General features: G+C 37.2%; 1 protein-coding gene and 1 long non-coding RNA gene across 2 annotated transcripts in view; both read right to left on the bottom strand.

The window, feature by feature from the left end:
• Window positions 1-1,783: 1,783 nt before the first annotated feature.
• On the bottom strand, window positions 1,784-3,476 carry LOC134816014 (uncharacterized). The gene is made up of 4 exons (XR_010160339.1): window positions 3,295-3,476; window positions 2,344-2,774; window positions 2,032-2,135; window positions 1,784-1,847 (listed from the first exon to the last, which is right to left on the bottom strand). It is a non-coding gene; the product is annotated as an uncharacterized LOC134816014 (long non-coding RNA).
• A 3,431-nt stretch (window positions 3,477-6,907) lies between these two features.
• The window catches only part of LOC134816009 (aconitate hydratase, mitochondrial-like), a 49,638-nt gene continuing 38,377 nt past the window's right edge, over window positions 6,908-18,168 (bottom strand). Inside the window, exons 2-10 of the mRNA XM_063824665.1 lie at window positions 14,922-15,083; window positions 14,681-14,793; window positions 14,113-14,331; window positions 13,499-13,594; window positions 9,463-9,600; window positions 8,323-9,234; window positions 8,059-8,201; window positions 7,770-7,968; window positions 6,908-7,576 (exon numbers count right to left, since the gene is read on the bottom strand). Of these exons, the coding sequence (XP_063680735.1) occupies window positions 7,203-7,576; window positions 7,770-7,968; window positions 8,059-8,201; window positions 8,323-9,234; window positions 9,463-9,600; window positions 13,499-13,594; window positions 14,113-14,331; window positions 14,681-14,793; window positions 14,922-15,049 (2,322 nt within the window). The 5' untranslated portion in view covers window positions 15,050-15,083 and the 3' untranslated portion in view covers window positions 6,908-7,202. The remainder of the gene's footprint in view (window positions 7,577-7,769; window positions 7,969-8,058; window positions 8,202-8,322; window positions 9,235-9,462; window positions 9,601-13,498; window positions 13,595-14,112; window positions 14,332-14,680; window positions 14,794-14,921; window positions 15,084-18,168) is intronic.

An 18,168-nucleotide genomic window follows, 5' to 3' on the forward strand; every position in this document is an offset into this window, starting at 1 on the left:
GCCGATATGGGTCAAATTTAGAATTTCTGAAAGTTTCATAATTGATTACAGAGGGTGTGGCACGCCATCTTTTTTTTCATCAGAATCCTTAGTTTGACCCATATCGGCATATCTATATTCTCTGAAATTTTTGTGGAATTCTGACACGAATAACGTGAAGTTTAAATAAAGGGTTAACAGTGGGTAGTTACTTTTGGGCCACCTTGTATGTACGAATTGTATCATATAATCATGACATCATGTTTTATGTATTCAAAACATAACATGTATAATGTATATACAATGCAATATACATTATACAGGGTGTCCTACAAAATGGCCCCCAAGTGATCAGAGTAAATAAATCAAAACGGTTTCAGGACGGGATTTAAATTGACAAGGACTATAGGCTTGGAAACGTAACTAGAGTCGTGTAATGAGCAATTAATTGCGGGATTTATGTGCTAATTGAGTGTTTAAATCGTTTAACAGTGATCATCCGTTTTTTGTGATCAGACACATTAGAATATTTAACCTTTTAACAATAAAGGTAATTAAGTTCATATTGCGTGTCCTTTAGGATAGTTTCCGCGTTATATGATATATATATATCATATGTATTATATGTAATATGTATATTATATACATATTACATATAATACAATATACATTATAGATGTATATAATTTATTGGATGATTTATTATATATAATAATATCATCCAATAAATATTTGTATATTTAGACTTTAGCACATTAAGTTCTATCATAGTTTGAAATTATACCACACATTCTGTACTGATGATCACAATGTATCCCGCTGAAACTACAAATAGCTTACATTTTGTTCGACCATCAAACATAATATGTAGCATGTACTATACGCATTACGTAGATTATAAATTGTGGTAACTTCTAAAGTCACACAGGTAGCTGCCAGCAAATAAGTGCATACTTGCATACTGGATTGACCTCACAAAATACAAGCACATCTTGTGGGCATTACTCAGTGATTATGGGCCCAAAAACATTTACGGAACCTAAGTGAACAGATATTACAGATTCAAAGATAAGAAGGAAGGATTCTAATTTAATTAATGCATTTACTATAATAATTATGCATTTACTATAATAATAACAATGCAGGTTCACGGTAATTTGTGAATATCTAGACGTTGCGAATAGACAATCGAATTATTACGGCATAGTATTCAGAATTAGTTAGCAGCTATGTTATTAACAAGGTATTATGAAAATGTATTTAAATGTCTATGAAAGTGAAGCGTGAAGCACGATTATTATGAAAATATGAAATATTTGGAACTCAAGTAAAATTGAAGAAAATGAGTAACCTTGACGTCCGACATGAGTCCGTCACGTACTTCAATCTGAAAAGGGCACTGTTGATGGCTCATCCGTCGGGTAGAATCACACGTTCGAATAGGGATCTGCTAGTGCTTGCTCGCTCGTCACCCGCTCGCCGGGATTAAACTTTAGCATCTTTTCTAGCATGTTAAGTGCTGAAATATGAGAAAAATTATGGTATGCATTTTTGCAAAGCATCTCAAAAGAACTACTTCCTAACTGCAGAACAAATTGCCGCAGTAGAAACTAGAAAGTTCCATTTTTAACAAAGTAACATAGTATTTCCATTATTGTTAAAATGCAATTAACAATACCTGACTGATACGATTTGCCGGGCAACCTGTCCGACAGCGGGTGAATGGGTTTCTCGCTGTAACTAGGATCCCTAGTTAACTCTAAACATGAGGTCTCGGTGGGAGAAAGACAACAGTTACTCGTTTCATACTCCCTCCGACATGAGGAGTAGCTGCTCGTGCTCGTATTTACCCGGGTATAGGGGTTTACCTGAGGGGGGAAGCGGTGGGGTTATTGATAAGCTAGACAAATGAGGGTTGCTAAAAAGAGAGGTAGCAGCTAAAATTGTTTGGTTTTTGAACAATATATTAATATGTAGTTATTGTTAGAACTTAACATTGAGCTGTTTACTATTTTACGAAAAGTGTCATACCATAATTGGAAGGTTACAAACCTGAAATCATTTCAGCAATAACGCAACCAATCGACCAGATGTCACAACGTTTATTATACTATTGTGGGGTGATGATGCACTCTGGAGCTCTGTACCACAAAGTGCTGAAAAGAACTTTTAGAAACTTATTAACGTCACATATAATATGAACTTAATTTGCTACTTGAAACGAAGCATGTAATAAATCCAATAACTTATTGATGGCGTTTATCTGTGGCCTGTGATTGTGTAAGTCTATATATTATTATATATATATATTATATAATATAGAATAGTATATATACTAAAGATATAGCAGATAACATGATTTACCTTTTTCCACCAGTAAGATATCCCGTATGATCGTAATTAGGATCTATCATCCTGGCACTGCCAAAATCACAAATTTTTAACTCTCCCTTATCAAGGTTAATCAGAAAAGTATGACGGATAAGGCGCCTTGGACACAATTGGAGGAGTGAATGTATTTTGCAGCTTTCAATAACTGATATGAGAAAAGTTTTACATGTTCACTGTCAAGGGTTTGATTTTTCAATACAAAGTGCAAGTCCGTATCACAATGCTCCAACACCAGATACACTGCGAGAAGCTCTTTTCTGTCTGACCTCTCCCGATCAACAAGTCCCAGTATTTCAAACAAGTCGACAATGTTGTCGTGCTCAAGATGGCGTAGAATCCTTATTTCTCTTATTGCTGCTCGACATTGCTGGTCTGTTAAAGCGGTCAGTCGCTTGATCGCAACCCTGAAAAAAGTAAGAACTCATATAATCAAAATACCATTAATATGTTGTTGTTATTTTTATATGTAGGCGATTGTGATCATAATTAGGGTTATAACTTTTTTGTGACATAAAATGCAAAAGGTATGCAATGTTTTCTTGATCTTGTAAAATTTGAAAAATCACGGACAAGGTGGATATATTATAATCGATTTGACTTGAGTGTAAGACAATGAAACAAGTTTTATCTTACATTCCTTTAATCATAAATCGAATAAGAGCTTGAACAACGAGGAACAGAATGTTCTATGATGATCATATTACATAATCATAATATAGTAAAATTTATTTAAATGTGAGTATTTGTTTTATGACAAATGGTTGATTTTAGCGAGACAAGGTCAGTTTCTCTATGATCTAAGAAAAATGTATACTTCACAGTAGACAATGCTCAGTGGCAGGAATGAGGGATCAAATCGCTTGGAGCTAACAATGGCAGAAGTTATGCCTTTTGATTTTTCATGCTTCATGATGTTTCACAAACCTGTGTTTTGATGGAGTATCAAGCGCAGAAAATACAACACTGTTGGTCCCACCTAACCTCTTCAGATCAGTGTATCTGCCACCTAGCAAAGTCTTCTGCAAGCTTAGAGAGTGAGGCGAGTGACTAAGCTCGAAATTCAGATTTGCCATATCATAGTCTGTTTAAACTGCTAAAATCTGAAGTGATGTTGATAAATACTCAAACATAATAAAACTGCAACTGGACATAAAATTGGAGGTTGATCGTTAAAACTTGTAAGTGATACAAAAGTTTATAGTAGCAGCAGCTTTCAAAAATCACGTAATAATCGTCTTCGGCTGGAGATAATTTGGTGAAAAGGTGATTATACATGATGCTGTAGAACCGAAGGATCAAAATATATGTTTCTTGTTGCTCGTATTAACAATAATACATCAATTTTAAGGGATAAGGAAGTGTTTATAGGTTCTGAAAAGGTGATTATGCATGATGGAGTGATAGCAATGTGGAGTCATGTGTAAAAGTGGGTTTAATGAGCTAAGAGTAAAGTATGTACATTACAATATCATAGAAAAACAGTAGGCTTCTTAGGTGGAGGTGGGATAAGGAAGTGTTTATAGGTTCTGAAAAGGTGATTATGCATGATGGAGTGATAGCAATGTGGAGTCATGTGTAAAAGTGGGTTTAATGAGCTAAGAGTAAAGTATGTACATTACAATATCATAGAAAAACAGTAGGCTTCTTAGGTGGAGGTGAAAGAGATGATAGATGGTTTAGGATGTAAGGAGAAGGAAATTTTAGGAAGGATGGGGTTGCCACATGCTCTGTCAGGTCAGGTCATGGTATTCTTGAGTCTGTAGCATCTGTAGGGGCGCCACACAATTTCAGCAGGGGTGCCAAATTGAAACGTTACACTACTGATGGTGGATGGGTTTTCAGTGAACAGAAGTAAACTTGGCAGGATGGATGACAATGTCAAGAAAAGGTATGGCACTCAAGCAGGGTTTTCTTGAGTGAATGGACACAAAACATTCAGATCTTGCCCTGCACCATGAAATTTGGCCATGCAGCTGCCAAGGGTTGAGGGTTAAAAATTCAGATAATTTTATGATATACTAGGGTAGCAAGCAAATCCACGACCATCCATGCAGATTATTTGTATTTGGTAGCTATTGTGCTTTGATATTCAGGGGAGAGCTTCATGTTTGTATCGGGACATTGATATTTCTGTTTCGTAACTTGTTTGACGGCCTTGCTCCTTTTGTGACAAATTCAGTACGATTTACAACATTTTTGTGTAAACCCCGTCTAAACTTATTTTATTTCCCTTTCTCACCAGCTAGTTGAAACATCAACTTTGCCAGTGGTGTTGAATCGAGCTCCTGACGTATTTCAATTCTGCTTGTCTTTGTAGATAGTAAAAATGTCATTCAGTCGTTATTTCGGCGTTCACTTCTTTGCTGTGTGTCCAGTTCTGAGTGTAGTTTCTTGTTGCTTTGCAGGAGAATTTATACTCTCTATCTGTCATGTCTATCATAACTGGCTGTTACAACTTCTTTTTTAATGTTTGTAAAAGTTGTCAGAAACATTATTTGATGCGTGGCGCGTTACGGTATGTAGTCTATTGCGCTACAAGCACAATTATATTATGAAACTATGATCTAAAATGGATTGACATCGTCAATCTTAACGGGTAATACTCGTAAATATCTGTTCCATATTGCATATATTAGTTGGACCGTCGACGAGTCCAAATCGGCGCGCGTCCTGGTAGGTTGTAAACCTACAACGTCAACCAAGTGTTAGTGTTACTATCTAGTACTAAAATTAATTTGAATTTACACGACCAATTGCAAGTCTAGTGATTAATTTTTATCGCAGCTTAATTAAATACCAAATTTGATTGACGATGTCAATTAACCCTTCCAGATCGTTGCTTTGCAAACTATCATAGCAACGATCTTTTCAGTAAGAATGATAGTTCACGCAGCGCGGCGAAGCGTCAAAGTCCTTTTAATATCAATTTGATTCACGATGTCAATCCTTCGCAGCTCGGTGAGGCACAGTGTTGATTAACGATGTCAATCCTTCACAGCTCTGTGAGTAGAGGCACAGTGGTGCATTTTGCCGATCTACCGAAGATATCTGGTTGCGAGAAGAATTATTTGATGCGCGGCGCGACCCAGTAGTGCATCGCGCTACAAAATATCAATGTGCATTTTTATTTTATATTGTATATATATTGTATATATTTTGTCACTCCCTTGTCTGTGAGAGTCTCTAAGTTTCGATGGAGAATGTTAGGACATATCTTAAGAGGACAGGAAGACTCACCAGCATACACCTCTATGTTATTTGCTATAAATTCTGATATTTTTATGGAAGGGAGACGGGGTAGACCATGTTTAAACTTATTAGATGTTATTAGAAAAGACTTGACTAGTAGAAATCTTGATATTAGACTTAAGAATTTGACTGATTTCGAAGACCTTAGATTTTTGGCTTTAGATAGGGAGGAATGGAAAAAGTTAGAAGATGGTTGATGTTTTTGTTTTCTTTTTTATGCGTTTTGATATCTATAAGGTGCCTAGGATGCTCTTTTAAAGAGATATTTCGTACTTTGAAAGATTTACTACTACTGTATATATTTTGAGCTGTGCAAGCAAATTGAACCAAAAAACAAAAAACCATAAAAACTGAACGTGAATTAAATTTAACAACGTGATGTACCAAATAATGCAATTTTTGACTGAAGAGCTGTTTTGTGTTTCAACATTCAGTATATTAATTTGATTCACGATGTCAATCCTTCGCATCTCGGCAATGCAAGGCCCAGTGGTGCATTTTGTCGATCTACTGTTATACGAGAAGATGCGCGGCGCGGCCCAGGCGTGCATCGCGCTACAAGTTCAAAGTTTAAAACCTAACAGGACGCGCGCCGACTTAGACTCGTCGACGGTCCTGAAAATTTTGAAACGAATATTTAAAGAGTATCACCCGTTAACAATTAACCCGTATAAATTTGGTGTTCAGTAATGTTTTAAAATGTTTAGTAAATTTTGTTTTCGTAACTATATTTATTCAGGACGTTTACAGAAGGAATTGATTTAATGTCGTTGGAGGAGTCCTAATGCATAATGCCTAAATATCCTCACGTCTGAAGATGGCGTTTCAATTCTCTTGTATAAAATATGTCATATGCACAACGTATGCGCGCACATAAACGTCCGTGCATATATGCGTGCGCGTGCAGAACGGGAATTTTAGGAAGACCTTTAAACAATACTGAGATGTTCGGAGTTCGCGCCTTACATGCTTTAAGGAATGTCACCCCCGCTGGATTCTTCTTACGACGTCAGCAAATACATGTAACAACATACATTATACAAATGGCCTGGCTCCTAGTTTATTCAAGAAATGATCAGACAGAGAATTAACTCTATAAAAATAGAAAAGATCGTTAGACTTCCAATAGCTCTGGACATTTGTTGTTTTTAGACAAGAAAAAGTGTAGAGTGGTAACACGCCACTCGACTTGTCCTGATCTAGAAATTTCCATGTCTGCCGGTACTTCCACTTCCAGCAAAGAATGCTGAGCACAAGATGTGACTATAAATCCAAACAAGAAAAACGCTTATATTATTGGAAAATGCCAAATGAACATCAATGATCCAAATCAACTTCTTACAAATGTGGTTTCTCTGTTGTTAAGTTTTTTTTGCACGCTCTCCACACATAGGATGCCACAGATTAAGAGTTTTAGGTCAAGTCAGTTGGAATCTCAATAAATCACTTGTAAATATCTATACTATGTTACTACGCAGTTCAATAAATTACACTTCACATAAACTGAAGATTTATTAACATAAATCAAAGCCGATGACCTCAATAAAATCATGTCTAAAACAATATAAATCAATGAGTCTAATTTACTGTGCCATTGCGTTGAGTGCACTGCCAGCCTTGAACCATCCGATCTGGTTGTCGTTGAAAGTGTGATTGAGAGAAAATTCGTCAGTAGAACCGTCAGGGTGTGTAAGTTTGCAGGTAAGAGGAACTCCCGGAGCGAAGCTTGTCAGTCCAAGGATGGAAACTTTATCACCAGGTTGAACCTTATCGTAATCAGCGTGATCGGCGAAAGTTAAAGGTAACATTCCTTGCTTTTTAAGGTTTGTCTCGTGGATTCGTGCAAAGGATCGGACGATGATAGCTTTACCGCCAAGATGACGTGGTTCCAGCGCAGCATGTTCACGAGAACTGCCTTCTCCGTAGTTCTCATCACCGACCGCTAACCATCCAATACCTGTGAAAGTAGTTCGATTGTGACTTTTAGTTTTATAACAGCAGGGGAAGAGTCGATGACGTGTGAAAAACTGATAATTGCTGCCCATGAAACGAACCGATTTTTACTGCAGTCTGCACCCTACAATCTACACATATATATCTCTTGCAGTGTATCATGTTTCAAACTAAACCATCAACAATTGAACACTAACCGGCTGCCTTGTATTCTCTAGCAGTACCAGGCACTGGACCAAACTCTCCGGTCAACACATTCTTGATAGAGTTCATCTCACCGTTCTCACTGTTTGTTGCTGTTATCAGGAAATTGTTGGAGATGTTGTTGAGATGACCACGGAATTTGAGCCACGGTCCGGCGGCTGATATGTGATCAGTTGTACACTTTCCTTTAACCTGTGTGATAACATCGTTAATAAAAAATTTTGAATAAATTTGAAGAAACTTTTAATGAAATATTGTATGGTGACAAAGAAATGGAGGAACCTTAACAAGAAGTTGAAGATCGTGGTAGTCCTGACCATCCCAAGCAGAGAAAGGAGTAAGGAGTTCCAATCTGTTGGAGCTGGGATCAACTTCAACTTCAACAGAACTAACATCTGCAGGAGGCGCTTGGTATGTGTCCTCACCTGATCACGTGACTTAGTGGGTTAACCTGTTCAGGCTACTTTTCAGCATTCCAGAAATAAATTATACAATTTCGACAAGTTTAACAGCGCAAAAATTCAATTCAGTAGAAAGAAGACGTACCAGGGTCAAAGCCATTGGCGGGTAGCTCATCTCCATATGGTGTGTCCAGCATGAATGGGTTCCCCTCTGAATCTAATAGAGTATCAGTTTCAGGGTTAAACTTCAACGTGCCAGCAAGTGCTAACGCTGTAGCGATCTCAGGTGATGCAACAAATCCGTGAGTGTTAGGATTAGCGTCATTCCTTCCAGTGAAGTTCCTGTTGTAGGAGGTAACGATTGTGTTCTTCTCGTTCTTAGCTACATCCTGTCTGTCCCACTGTCCAATACAAGGTCCACACGCGTTGGCGAGAACTAACCCCCCGATATCACGGAGGGGCTGATCAACACCGTCCCTCTCGATAGTCGCCCTGATCTGTTCGGATCCGGGTGTGATAGTGAAGAGAGATTTGAACTTGATACCCTTAGCTTGGGCTTGTTTGGCGATGCTAGAGGACCTGGTCATGTCTTCGTAACTGGAGTTAGTGCAGCTCCCGATCAAACCTACTTTAACTTCTGTTGGCCAGCCTTCCTGCTCGGCTCTGGTTCCAATTTCAGAAACTGGGGTACACAGATCAGGTGTGAAGGGGCCGTTGATCAGAGGTTTTAACTCAGACAAGTTAATCTCAATCACCTCGTCATACTCAGCGCCCACGTCACTTTCCAGCACACTTTTGTAATTGTCAGCGATCTTGGCGATCTCCCCACGTTCTGTGGCGTGAAGATAACGTGCCATACGCTCGTTGTAAGGGAAGATGGAAGTTGTGGCTCCGATCTCAGCGCCCATATTACAGATAGTACCCATTCCAGTGCAGGACAGTGAGTTAACACCAGGTCCAAAGTATTCCACAATAGCACCAGTTCCGCCCTTTACTGTCAGAATATCCGCCACTTTCAGAATAACGTCCTTTGGAGACGTCCATGCGCTAATTTCACCTGATAAAGTGATATGATTCAAGGATGTGGGAGAGCAAACTAACATGGAATTTGTAAATAAATTAAAATGTAATTTGAAGCAATTGATAGCATTTAAAGATTCTCATCCAAGAAATCTTAATTGCCCATAATCGCGCAATTTTACATCCCAGCATTATTGCCAGTCAGAGCAAGCCCAGCAAGAAGAAACTCGTCTAAGAAGTGGAAACCAGCCTCTAGGTCTCATACCTATCAGATGGACTCCAATAACTTTAGGACACTTCAACTCCCAGGGAATACCAGCCATGACATCAACAGCATCAGCTCCGCCAACTCCGACAAAGACTCCGCCAAGACCCCCTCCGTTGACAGTGTGACTGTCCGTACCTGAACAAAGTTATATTAGTAACACAACTCACACCCCTCCGTTCACAGTGTGATTGTCTGTACCTGAACAAAGTTAAATTAGTCACACAACTCACACCCCTCCGTTCACAGTGTGACTGTCCGTACCTGAACCAAGTTATATAAGTCACACAACTCACACCCCTCCGTTCACAATGTGACTGTCCGTACCTGAACAAAGTTATATTAGTAACACAACTCACACCCCTCCGTTCACAGTGTGACTGTCCGTACCTGAACAAAGTTATATTAGTAACACAACTCACACCCCTCCGTTCACAGTGTGACTGTCCGTACCTGAACAAAGTTATATTAGTCACACAACTCACACCCCTCCGTTCACAGTGTGACTGTCCGTACCTGAACAAAGTTATATTAGTCACACAACTCACACCCCTCCGTTCACAGTGTGACTGTCCGTACCTGAACAAAGTTATATTAGTAACACAACTCACACCCCTCCGTTCACAGTGTGACTGTCCGTACCTGAACAAAGTTATATTAGTCACACAACTCACACCCCCCCATATCCAAAAATTTTTTAATTTCCTACATTCTCAATTTTTTCGTTTTCTGTGGCCCGCTCGCTTCACTCGCATAAAAAGTCTTTGTATTCGCGCGGTTCAAAGATTTTTCATGGCGGATTCCAGATTTTCAATTTTACTTTTTTAGGGCCCGGAATGCTTTTTAATAGATAATCCTAGGTTACTTTTGGGGGCGAAGCCCCCGAAAATTTTGGAAATTTAAACTAGATTTGGCCTCCTGGAACGAATCTGACAATGGAGAACGATTTTAGCATACTATTTTCTGATTTCAATTTTTATTGGGATAAATTGTCTGGATTCTAGAATTCCTAAACACTTGGCTTAACTAAAGCACAAAATAGGAGACAGCATGAAGTATCAAGAGTTTATAATTTTGGCAAAAATGTTTTCTCATCTACTACCATCACTTTCTGCTTTCAAGCTATAAACTAATACAGGGTTAAGGGAATTTGGAGAAGGAAGCAAGTATGAGACCAAATATTCAAGAAACAAGGAATTTAAATTTTCCAAAAATATAATAATGACTATTAGTATTTACTATTTAAATAAGATAGAGTAATTAAAAAACTAGAAAAAGTCCAATTCTCACGCCCATTCTAGCATCATCGTACAGATTAGTTAAAACGCCCTGTTTTTCTGATATTTTCTCACGCCACACGAATTTGGGCTGGGTGTGTGCAGTGTGATACACACATTGAAGACGTGATGTGTATATGCTACTGCTTGCCAATACAGATATCGGGTGACACTGTAGACATATCCGGTTTCATAGACTAGATAAGTAGATAGTAAAATGTTAATAAAGTAATAATGACAACGATTTATGTCGTGTACGCGAAAATGCCCCAATAATTACCATCTGGTTAGTGGTTACTTGATGCACAGATTTTGTAGCTAATAGCAACAAACTTTGGTCTGTGAAACGAAATTTAATAGACTGGATCAGTGGATCCCTGACTGAGAACATTTAAATAACGGTCCAGCAACTTTTAGTCTGCTCTTTCACTTAAATTCCTACTGAAATATTATCGAAAATTCTCAGAGTTGGCTCTCGAATTTCCTACTTTTTGTCAAAAATTTCCTACTTTTAAAAATTTCCTACATTCTTAGAATGCGAGAATGCGGGTTTTTGGATATGGGCACACCCCTCCGTTCACAGTGTGACTGTCCGTACCTGAACAAAGTTATATTAGTAACACAACTCACACCCCTCCGTTCACAGTGTGACTGTCCGTACCTGAACAAAGTTATATTAGTAACACAACTCACACCCCTCCGTTCACAGTGTGACTGTCCGTACCTGAACAAAGTTATATTAGTCACACAACTCACACCCCTCCGTTCACAGTGTGACTGTCCGTACCTGAACCAAGTTATATTAATCACACAACTCACACCCCTCCGTTCACAGTGTGACTGTCCGTACCTGAACAAAGTTATATTAGTCACACAACTCACACCCCTCCGTTCACAGTGTGACTGTCCGTACCTGAACCAAGTTATATTAATCACACAACTCACACCCCTCCGTTCACAGTGTGACCCCCGCCCCCAGCTCATATCTAAACGAAGATTAGCTGCATTTATTTCGCAGTTCTAAGGTTTCCAACTTGGTTCATATTGTAATATGTCTTGTTAATCAAGTTCTAATTTTAAAAACGCAATAATAATTTCGAAACATTTAGACAGTGCAGATATTCGAAAATAATGCCGGACTGCAAAGTAAGAATCTTCCTACATTGCCGAGTCTTATCTAACATTTTTTGAAATCTTACCGAGGTCCAAGAGATCTAAGTTTTGAATCATTATATTTTGCACCGACCATTATTCAGAACGGAAAGAAGAGTGTTTAGTTTGAAATTGGTGATGATAAAAAATCAAGATATTGCATAAGAGACTTGATAATTTGATTTAACTGATACTTCAATATTTTAACACTTCAGCAGGCAACTCTGTATATTCCATATTTTAATCTAACGACACTGAGTATTAGAAATTAATAATCGTTTATACTGTACTTGAACCCTGAAGATAATTGAACATAAATATCTGTCTGTACTAAAGTCAACTTTTGACTGATTAATTTAATATCCTTGAATAATGAATATTACATGCATAAAATGTGACATACCAATGGCATATTTCGAGGGGTTAAGCTATAACTTTTAGCCCATGGGCAGATTTGGTAAACGGTTGTGTAAATGGACTTAAACTAAGTGCACCTCAGGTCCCATTTTAAGCTCCGCCAATTTAAATTGAATATATATTGGCTCATCTTGCATTTCCTAAGTCCATATCATTTCCATAAAGAATGACATTACATTATATTATTATTAAAGATCAGAACTTGTTACACTCATTTTTATAATCTAATGAGTTCAGGGTCTAAGTTAAGCAATCTAGCTAGGCTATCACCTAAATAAGTTAACACTATGGTTAGACTCACAGTTGAGCGTTGTGTTCTAGCTACTCAGGTATTATTATTATTGCAGTTACGAAGGAATCTGTCTTGGGAGAATCTCGTTAAGTTGATAGTGGGACTACCGCGGCGAAACCGCGGTTAATGTGCCTGTTCTATCACATAATTCTGTCTGCAGTCAACCACGCCAGCTCCAGTGTTTAAATATATCATGTAATACAAAAGTATCCGCACTCCGCAGAGATGCATGTATTTAATTAATGTAATAATAATATGTTACACTTGAATGTGGAAACATTCCAACTATGATTAGTCTCACTCAAGTTAAACTTTGTTTATCGCTCTGATTGGTGAATTATACTACTAGTAATTTTAGTAAATACTAAGTACTCTGTATTAGTAACTTCTAAGGGAAGTGGTAAGTTGTTGGATGACGGATGTCCATTTAACGTTATATTGTTAATTGTTATTAAGGTCACTGCAATACGATTTTAAGCAGCTGCAGCATGAACGACTTTGTTAATTTGGGTAATTGCAGCCATCGGCAAATTATTATCTTCTAAATTTATTAAATCAATTCGTGTTATATATAATGGTAAGTATGGAAATAGAATTTTACATGTACACACTGCTGACTGCACGCCATACACTTTACATAACGCTACACTGAACAATGCACATCTGTTTTCAACCTGTTATGCATGTACAGTGTACACACTTGGGAAAGTTAAAAAACAGTCTATCAATTTGCGACACATCATTTACACTACACATCATGCGCACTGAACAATGTTATAAGTTGCAAGCAAGAAATATGCTGTAACTGTAAGACATTTTAAATACAAGATTACAATAAAATAAGAGTTTTTATATGTTCGAATTATAACTTAGAATTGGCACGTTATCAACTACATACCAATGAGCATAATTCCGGGGTAAGCGTAGTTCTCCAATATTATCTGATGAATAATTCCGCTTCCGGGTTTCCAGAAACCAGCCCCGTATTTTGCTCCTGAAGAAAAGTAAAATCGATAACCTACTTACACATCAAAAAGGATATTTTTGAAATGCCAAATCGGAAATTTTGAATCAGGCTCTTTATAAAATGTGGTTTTCTATTCAGATCGACCAAGTCTGTATAAATCGGAACGATGTTGACAGGTTTTGATAACATGGCCGAGATAAAAAGATCCCAGCGTTGCCCCATCCCCCAACCTTCAAAATAACTGGCCATCATCAATGTATCTTATTTGAATTTCAGAACAAATATTTTTGAATAAAAAAGGGGACAAAAGCCAAACAATGTTTGAGCTGGTAAGATCATCTTTTTATACTATTGAGAACAAAATATTTGATACCGTGGTAATAATACCACTTGTTCGCGAAAAATAATTGTTATCGCACACAAGTTTATTTAAATAGTAGCTCCGCCTGCATTAATATTAATAGGAAATGAGAAGGATTTATATTTTAATATAATCATTGACTTATGGGCGGGAGAGCTATTTCAAAGTATTAAATTGAAAATACCTGCTGTTGACAAGAAATCGTAAACTTCGCTGTTGATGTCCTTTGCTCTGCTGAGATCTTTTGCTCCTCCCAACTGAGCCTCTATCAAGTGGTCGCAATGAATTGTCGAGGGAACTGCCACTCGAGGAATACCGCTGGCAACGAATTGTAACATTGCCATCTGAGCTGTGGCGTCCTGCATTGCTACACGGTCCGGACGCAACCTCAGATATGATTCACCTAAATAGTTTATATCGTGAATGTTAGACCAGTATTATGTAATAGGATGGAAAAGTGTTAACCAGGTCAAGCTGGTCCAAACCCTAGCTACATAATATGAAGAATTTGTATCACTTTTAGATGATAAGGTTCAATACAGTTAAACCCGGCCCTGATTTACCGCCGAGTTCGGGGAAATATCCGCATTAAAGCAGGGTTCACGGTAAATTGGTAAATTGTGGTTTCGATTGTTCAAACAATGCATGTGAAGTGTGAATTGTAAAGCCCTCATTTGGGGGAAGGAAATGGCTGCAGGGTTTTACTGTTTTGTCATAATTGTGTAAATATAGACAAGTAGACAGAATCTCACCTCTGACGATATCTGCAATTTCTGGCTCGTCAAGATGACCATAGACAATTTTCTCAGACAAAGTCAATGGCCTCCTAAGCCTTGACTTAACGATATCGACATTTTTCTGGAGACTGAAAAAGAGCAAGATTAAAACATTTTACACAGCTCAATAGAATCTAACATTATTTGGAAGGTTATAAAAACCGTAAAATTGACCAGATGTTCAATAAAAAATGAATAATAATTCAATACAACTTACAGTGCCATGTTTTCTCGGACGTCTGTCTCAGGGTCAAATTTGCTCATGGGTACTCGCTGGAAGAGACCAGCAGTGGTACGAAGGTTTCGTGTACTCATTTGAGCACTTGTCTTGGTTAGCTTGAACATTGTTACGGCTGTGCACTGACACCAGTAACTAATCCTATCAAGTATTTTTATTTATCTACTGTAAACTACTACTATAACAATATTGACTTAACAGTTATTCATCACATTAAAAAAAAGAGATTTTGAAATGTGAGCCAGTCTGTTGAAGAAAAATATCACTGGACACCTGAGAACTCCCAAATTCCACCAGCACATCTATTATATATTGATTGATTAATCATCATTACCCACGGAATTTTAAAGAATAGTTAATAGTACTATATTAACAGTGTGCACTGAAGGGATATCCTAGGAAGTTTCTTGAACTTTTAACAGGTACAAGAAGGAGCCTTGTCAAAATATCATGGATCTTGTAAGAGGGTCTACATCTTTTAACATACCTTAAAGCCAATAAATTTGGTTACAAAAATTTTGGTGACCATAATTTCAGTCACAAATTTCGCAAATTTTTAGTCTAGTACAACTATTTTAGTCACATTTTTTGACTTTTCGAGACCATTTTCCATTCCATTTATTTGATTTCTCCATTATTTAATAGCAAGCTTTATTTTTTCGATTTCGCACATATTATTACAACATATAGCAGTGGTTTTTAAGGCCAAATTTTAGAAGCGGTCGTTTCACATAATTACTTCAATATTAGCTTAACTATATATGCAGATACTGCCTGATGGGAAAAGGATGTAAGAGAATGCGAAGGAATAAAAGCAGTGGATTACGCGTGTAATAGTCAAAGTAGTTCAGGAGTAAGATGGTGATGTCATTATATTAATTATAAACAATTTAATATACGCTCATGTCATATACGCTCTACTGAAATTTTGGTCTGCTTTTAAATTAGTCGCCGAAAAATTTAGTCTCAATAAATTTGGTTTACAACAATTTTAGTCACAATTTTGACTAAATTTATGGTAGACTAAATTTTTCGTTCTTAAGGTATATAATACTATAAGTTACATCAAAATGTATAGAACATTGATTGAATTATGAATTATGAGATAAGGACAATATCCCATGCCATCAATGGCGCAACAAAATGCTAGGGCCTCCGCAGGCAGTGTTGTGCTTGTAGGAAGGCGGGTGAAGAAGCCTAGTAAAGGGCCTAGATTAAGTTATAAATTGCCATAGATTCCTGGATTCTAATTTCCAGGAATTTTAGGAAACGTGTAGAAATGTGTAGGAGCAGAGGAATCTAAGGAACGCTTGATTCTGAGTGGAAATTTAACGGCTAGCTTTAATAAAATTACCTACAAATCCCACATTTTTACCAATTTACAAATTCTTTTTAAATGTATGTGGGATACAGCAAGATCCAATTGGCTAGGAATTACGTTCCTGAAATCCTTTAATTCTGTCACCAGGCGCCTCCCTGAATTAAATTGGCTGCTGGTAGCCGTAAAATTTAAATGAATTTGCATTGAGATTATAAGAGAATTTACTAAAAAAATATTATGTTCATTATGCATTGTTCTATAGATGTAATGGAAAACAATCAATTTTCATAGTAAAACAAATTTTAGTAAAACAAATTTTATTTTATACCCACAATCAATTCATATTTAGTTCAAATATTTAAAGTCAAAATAACCATTTCACATAAGAGGTTTTATTATAATAAAATAATTTGTGATGAATTAATAAATTAATTTACACTCAAAAATGAACAAAATATACACAATTTTTACCTAGTGCAACACTGGTTCGGCGCGCGGCTGATCGAAAAAGTTTGGTTTGCATTTACTAACTTGTAACTACAGTGTACAGCGTACATGAAAAGATAACTTATTGAATCTTTTAATACTAGAAACATATTAATTCAGATGCTGTTCAATGAGTTAGCCACGAAAATGTTCAAATTATGTAGGAGGGTGAAGGACACAATTGCTAACTTAGTGCTTCTTTGTGCCCGTTGACTACAATGAACATTTTGCGGAGTTTCTCCAGACGGCTTTTATCGGAGTGCGTGTTATTTACTTGGTTGTGCACAAGCCAGGCCAACATTTTGTTTTTGTGTCAGCCGCGCTACCAGGTTGCAGAGTATGATAAAGACTAAAAAATTATACACTATACAAATTTGCTAATACATAATATCAGAGTCCGATCTAGCTGCACACGTCAGACACCACATTTCAGCCGCCAATTAACCAAGTACCGTTTAATTGAACACCGAGACATGAGGATTAGGTGTCATTTTGTAAATCAATTTATGGATGGATGATTCAGTAATTGTTGTAGAAAATTACAGTCACTGCCACCTATAATAGCGTTATGTCGCGTCTTGGGTCTGATTAACGGCCAAGAATAAACGTATGTGCGCGCTTAAGAAACCCGCGCAAATGTTGAAGTAGTGAGTAGCTACGTCGCGCTTATAATAAATATTACGTGTAGCGCCGTACAGAAACGGCAATATTTTAAGTAATTAAGTATTTGTTTACATAAATTCCACGTTTTTATCAATAATCTAGCATGGCCCAAAACTGTTAAAGGACCAGTTAACTGAAAAATTTGTAGTCTCCAATTTGGCTAAGATTTAAATCAGCTGTGACAAACTGGTAACAAATTGTATCGCCGAAAGAACCAACTCTCTAGCTTACGTGTAACGCGTGTTATTGCAATAATAAGCTGTGGCCGCGTGACGTCATAAAGTCCCTCAGTGCGCGCTGGCATAGCGTAATACAATGCACAAATGTTTATCATCGTCAATAAAACACGTGTAACTCACTCAAATTTTAGAGTTATGACTATTTCCCTAGTTCTCCAAAATCCTTATAGTTTTGGCTATCACCCTAACTATATGAATAGCTGATTGGATGTACAGTGCTCACGTCAGGATTTTAAACAGTGACATAAGTTCTTGAACAGTGGCGGGTGAATGTACGGTTAGAAAGTTTCTGCTATTACAATTTATGTCATATGTGATAATTTTGGATTTTTTTCATTGCTTCATTAAAACGAAGGGAGACTGTACCGATTATTTTTCCCCAGTCCATGAAACTAATACACAAAATAATGTGCTATATATTAAATATAGCTGATCAGAGTGTAACTCTGTAATATAATATTACAGTTGTTCGGAAGAATGCGAGCAGTCAAATGGTTCACTATCCTAAAAGACATAG

Source organism: Bolinopsis microptera, chromosome 5, assembly GCF_026151205.1.
Source record: "Bolinopsis microptera isolate Bmic1 chromosome 5, MBARI_Bmic_1.0, whole genome shotgun sequence".
NCBI lineage: Eukaryota > Metazoa > Ctenophora > Tentaculata > Lobata > Bolinopsidae > Bolinopsis > Bolinopsis microptera.